Genomic DNA, 5880 nt, shown 5'->3' with positions numbered 1-5880 from the left:
CTGTTTTGTATTGGCTTCGCCATCTCCCACAGGAGACTCAATCTCGCTTGTCGGACATTTTGGGCAGGAAAGCTTATTGTTGAACATAGCATAAACACTCTTAAAGATGGGAAGTAGTGAGGATTAGTGCATTTTGAGGATGACGGACGAGAAGTTGTGTTCCTGCTGGGAAGGTTCATTGATGAACTGCTGGTACCGGTCGTGCAAAGACGAGACTGTAGTCGATGTGAGCAAAGGGGCAAAGCCAGGTTGGTCCTTCGGTCCTTGGATTTTGAAAACTTTGAGTTAGCAAACTTTAGCAAAACCAGGACTGCATATCCGGGTATAAATAGCCAATGTTTGATTGAGAGCTTCATTCGCTGAGCGATAGTTATTCTGCTTGAATGCTCTCTTTTATCCCACCTTCTGTTAGCAATGCCTAGCAAGAGGACATGGAAGTTGCATATGTTTTTGTTTCGACTTTTATCTTTGTTAGCCGAATGCTTGTTTAATCTTAGTTACGACTGTTTTTTAAAGCTAGTCTATTCCCTATCTCGATCTTGCTCCAATAAATCAAGAGGTATTGCCCATGAGCATGTGTGCTCTCGTCTAAAGGATCATCGTTTGAATGTTCGATTTGTGTACGTAGCTGAGCCACAAGTAGCAACTAAAATTTTGGATCTTTCTGCAAGTAAGTGGCCTGTGACTCTCAGGACTTGTCCATTGATTTTAGGTTGTTTGTCTTGCTTTACAGTCAGGCCGCCACAGTCTCCTGCATATAACAGGAGGAATCCCTCTGTTCAACGCATGTCTTTGGATGGCAGCAATAGAGGAGCCATTCCTTCAACACCCAAAATAGACGATGAACTCCGCCAGAATTCAAATGTGCGGGTCTTCACATACAATGAGCTGAAGACTGCCACAAGGAATTTCCGTCCTGACAGTGCCTTAGGGGAAGGAGGTTTTGGTGTCGTGTATAAAGGTTGGATCGATGAGGTTGGACCCACAGGATTGAAAATTGCATCAGGCATCACCGTTGCAGTGAAAGTGCTCAATCAGGAGGGTTTACAAGGTCATAGAGAATGGCTGGTGTGTTTCTGTGTCTGTTGTTGTATTATTCGAGAGTATAGTCGATGTTCTGTTATGAAAATGGTATGAAGGCAATTTTCTTTTGCAGGCTGAGGTAAACTTCCTAGGGCAATTCCATCATCCACACTTGGTCAAGTTGATAGGCTACTCTTGTGAGGACGAGCACCGGCTTTTGGTATATGAGTTCATGCAGCGTGGCAGCTTGGAGAATCATCTTTTTCGAAGTAAAGATGGCATCCAATTCCTATTATTCTAGTCTACTTCGTATATACCCTGATGCATTTAGTATCTTATTGTAATCCTTTCTCAGAATAGATGCAGAGATATGCCGATAAGTGGAATGTTCTGTTCTTTTCTTTTCCAAGAGACATACTGACAGGTGATCTCTGTTGTGATTCTCAGAAGCAGCACTTCCTTTATCTTGGGCTACACGAATGAAAATTGCACTTGGTGCTGCTAAGGGGCTCGCCTTCCTTCATGGAGCAGAGAGACCTGTGATTTACAGGGATTTCAAAACATCAAATATTCTCTTGGACTCGGTCAGTTTCCATCTGAGCATTTGTTTTGGTTTTTAACCATACTTGACCATAGTAGATTAACATGCCCTATCCTGCTTCAGGACTACACAGCAAAACTTTCTGATTTCGGACTTGCCAAAGACGGACCAGAGGGTGATCAGACTCATGTGTCGACCCGTGTAATGGGGACTTACGGTTATGCTGCTCCAGAATATGTCATGACCGGTGAGCTCCTCATTTCTATCAAGATTGTTATTCCATAGCAAAATGGAATGCTTCACAGCTAACTAGAGAATGCATTGGCTGTTGGGTTATGCAAAACAGGGCATTTGACTTCAAGAAGTGATGTTTATAGCTTTGGCGTAGTTCTTTTAGAGCTGTTGACCGGTCGGCGGTCAATGGATAAAATGAGGCCTTCTGGAGAGCACAATCTTGTAGAGTGGGCCCGCCCTTACCTTTGTGACAAACGGAAATTACTGCGAATTATTGACCCCAGGCTAGATGGACAGTATTCAGTGAAGGGGGCTCAGAAAGCTGCCAGTCTAGCGTATCATTGTCTCAGTCAGAACCCAAAAGCCAGGCCACTAATGAGTGATGTTGTTGAAACTCTTGAACCTCTCCAGAACATGAGGGATATGGCCAGCGCATCCTATCTGTACATAGCTGGATCCACCACACTTGAAGTTGCAGGTCCGCAACAGCCACTGGCTAAGGGGAGCGGCGTTCATCAGCAACCCACAACACAAGCCGCTACTAGAAATGGGCATGCTCTCTCAACTAAAGTGGTTGCTGACTTGCCTACTTTCCAAAGGTCTTCAAGGCAATGCATTGAAGGGGTGTAGGGATTTCATGATAGAAAATGACTTGTCATGTTGCGAAACTCACCATTTTAACTGAAGCAGCAGGTTTTTGTTCTGTAGCTCGCCATATACAAGCAGCAACTGAGCAATTTGCTGGAGTTATCTTCCTCATCAGCCAAGTCGTCTGGTCTTTAAAAGCTAATGGGAGGCTTAAGTTTGAGTTGGCCTCCTTGCCTTCCTGTCTGTTGATTTTTGCTGGAATGTTCCAGTGTAGATATCTGTTGTATTGATTATCGTTCTGTTTGCATTGGGGTTGAAAATAGCCAGCTCCAATCTTCTTTATTTGATGTCACCAAGATTATACTGCTCAAATCAATGGGAGTTGTAACCTATGCTCTGCTCTGGCAGGAGTAGATATTTTGTAATGGGGCTTGTGTCCTTGGATGCATTATAATATTGTATTGAGATTTAGGATACCCAGAAACCCTGAAATGCTGTATTGTGGCTTGAGCAAGCACTCTAGAACTGAACCTGTGTGTCTAGCATTTGATTCACTGAAACTGCTACCATCAAACTGTGGTTGCTATTAGTTATGACATTATTTTGTTCAAGTAAAATTGTAGATTTTCAAAACAATGCTTTTGTTACCAGTTGCTACATGCAGATGGAGACATTCTCCTAGTTCAATACGAGTATTTATACCTCCTTGAGCAATTTCTTTTCCTCTCTGTTTTAAGTGTGCTGTGTGTCCTTCTCTCGAATGACTAATAAGGTGGCTCCTGTTTTAAAATAGCAACATATTGCCCTGGAGAGCACAAAATTTGTACTACCAACTGTTATGGACATCCCTACAGCCATATATGGCCCTCTTGTACAATAAAATCTTCCTTGAGAACTTTTAGGGTTCATTTGGCCATGGGAAAGAGCCTTGTGACTTGTTTTATGAGTATGATTTGGACACTGACCAAGATAGCCAAGGCCTCTAGGGCAAGCGAATCTGAGTCTATCCAATCCAGAATTATATTGCCCCATGAAATGTTGTCTTTTAGGTTTTGCATGGTGCTCAGAGATTATTGAACGACTCTGTTACTGGCAAGGGCTTGCTTTGTCTCTCTTCCGTGGAAACGTTTGTTTAAGATCTCTTCCTGGAATCTTAAACTCGTTATTGCTGAACATGTAAGTGGTGCGAAAGTCTCATCATAGTCTATGATTTCTTGCTGTGCAAATCCTTTGCAATCATTTTGGACTTACATCTATCCATTGTGCAATCTGTCTATAGCTTGGCTTTATAGATCCTTGCAATCTATGATATTCTTGCCTTTGTGTGGCTCATGAAATGCCATGCATTGTTTTGCTCAATGCCATCGAACTCTCCCTCCATGGTATTTACTCACTCCTTAGGCTGTATGGCCTCTTGGAAGGTGACAGGTTCCCTGGCCAGTGTTCCTCTGTCTTCTAGGTTTAATGTCCTTGACACTGTTTTCAGCCTAATCTTTGCCCATTTTGGCAAGTGTTTGATGGATCTAGAGGCTTCTTGGCTATCATGATTGCAGATTGTTTAGGGAATACTACTCCCCTTCTACCTAATAATCAATCCACTGTGCTCGCTAGGCTCTTAGTAAGCTATCCAACCTTGTAGACCTTAACCGCCCTCCCTCTCTGCCTCACCCTCAGCCCTGTACTGATGCTCTCACCCTGGCCCAGCTTGTTAGATAATGGCCCCATTTCTGCATATGTCTCTTCAGATCTGAAAGTGTTGAGAGATCTTATATCTTTTCTGATTGAATTAAGCAGGAAGGCATCAAAGATTCCACCTTCTATGAATGTCTACTCCTAAGATGCATTTGGGACAATGCCTACTATGGGTTGCTTTGCCCTTTCACTTCATTTTTCAAAGCCATGGTGACATTTGGCTTGCTTTACCTTCCCAGCGCACACAATCTCCTGAGAAGGAAAGATGTGGTGGGTGACGGAATCGTAAGCTTGCATGCTTTATGTACTTTTGCACAGAAACTAACTTATGTGAAAAAGCTTGTTTTAGTGGGCCCAACCATAATGCATTTCTCTTTTTTGGCATCATTCTTACCTCTTTTGTCTTTTAGCACATGAGTGTAAGCCCTTGTCGATCCAAAAACCTTGAGGTGTCGAACATTTGGCTTGTTTTTTGACAGTGCTTCCTTTGGGGCAAAGTCACGTAAGACATTCTACCGATTAAGTGTATCATGATGCATACTTTTTCTGCCCAAAATCTGTCAGGCATGTTCTTTGTTTGCATCGTGCTCCTTGTACTCCATAAATTGTGTAGTTTCCCACCATCCTGTTGAGTTTTTGGCAAGCAAATTTATTTATCGATACAATTATTGTACATAAAATGGGTAACGTTGCATGGACGATAACTAAATGGAACATTCCTTTCTAAAGAATGGTACGTCTAAAGAAAGAAGCTTACAAGATCCATGTAAATGCTGAACTTCATGCATTTTTTCATTTTTCTTCTCCTAGTTGATAATTGTGGATCAAATAACACAAATAGATATTTGTTTTCACACTTATAATTGTTCATGCACATAGAATTTTCAACATAGAATTTTCAAATGGTACAACTAAGTTTCTTAATGATTGATCATGCACATGAGGACATTGATGCATTGTTTCTTTGAACCATTTTGGAAAATTTGTGTATTCACATTACATCATTTGAGAAATCTTTTAGCGAATGTAGGCCCAATTGGCCTACACCATTTTTCATAAAAGAAGTTCCATACTTCAAGGGTTTTGTTAAAGGGTACATACATGATGGAAAAGAATAGTTTGCACCTAACTTCATCGGTTTTGTTAAAGCATACCCATATGATGGAATAGAATAGTTGGTGGGTCACTCACAGCCACCATAGTTTTGTTTCTACCTCATTGATACAATTCCAAATTCCAAGATATGATGGATCTAAAGGTAGGTCAATGGCTTCTAGTCAGTGGTATAAAGATATGGAAAATGGAGGCAAACGACAATAAGCCAATGCTCATAGTAGGATAGCCATTGCATGAGTGATTAAATAACAGGGATATAGTAATGTCCAAATTAAGGTAGCATGTGGTGTATTAGAGGTCTTGAATGGAAAGGACAGCAGTAAAAGAGGATTTCTCTAGTAATTAGTCATCATTGATAGAGTGCTTATTTCCATGAATAATACTACAGAGATTCAAGACCTTTGCAATGCATTTTGGACAAGGAGACACTAGAAAGATAGAATGTTTAATAATGCAAATGAGTCAAAGGAAGATTTGGACCTTCTAGGGCTTGATGACCTTGAAGGTAACTGCGTTGAACTAGCTAATGATAAGCTAAGGGAGCTATTTAGTTCTTTAAAAGATGCCAAGAAGAATGATTTTGTCATGGTAAGGACACATGATGATTTGGATATGGGCATTGCAGATGAAGAGTTAGCCTTTTTTAGGCTTGCCTATTGCCCCTCCACCCTTTCTTTGCATGTCCT

General features: G+C 41.3%; 1 protein-coding gene across 1 annotated transcript in view; it reads left to right on the top strand.

The window, feature by feature from the left end:
• Positions 1 to 2937, top strand: part of LOC147887050 (putative serine/threonine-protein kinase PBL8) — a 3728-nt gene extending 791 nt beyond the window's left edge. Inside the window, exons 1-6 of the mRNA XM_087394385.1 lie at positions 1 to 248; positions 734 to 1068; positions 1157 to 1292; positions 1471 to 1607; positions 1688 to 1811; positions 1911 to 2937. The exon at positions 1 to 248 is cut by the window's left edge and continues 791 nt beyond it. Of these exons, the coding sequence (XP_087250511.1) occupies positions 140 to 248; positions 734 to 1068; positions 1157 to 1292; positions 1471 to 1607; positions 1688 to 1811; positions 1911 to 2428 (1359 nt within the window). The 5' untranslated portion in view covers positions 1 to 139 and the 3' untranslated portion in view covers positions 2429 to 2937. The remainder of the gene's footprint in view (positions 249 to 733; positions 1069 to 1156; positions 1293 to 1470; positions 1608 to 1687; positions 1812 to 1910) is intronic.
• The last annotated feature ends 2943 nt before the right edge of the window (positions 2938 to 5880 follow it).

Source organism: Dipteris shenzhenensis, chromosome 23 (assembly GCF_047967505.1).
Source record: "Dipteris shenzhenensis isolate YYH24624 ecotype China chromosome 23, Dip_SZ_1.0, whole genome shotgun sequence".
Taxonomy (NCBI): domain Eukaryota; kingdom Viridiplantae; phylum Streptophyta; class Polypodiopsida; order Gleicheniales; family Dipteridaceae; genus Dipteris; species Dipteris shenzhenensis.
This window is presented reverse-complemented; position numbering and strand designations above follow the sequence as displayed.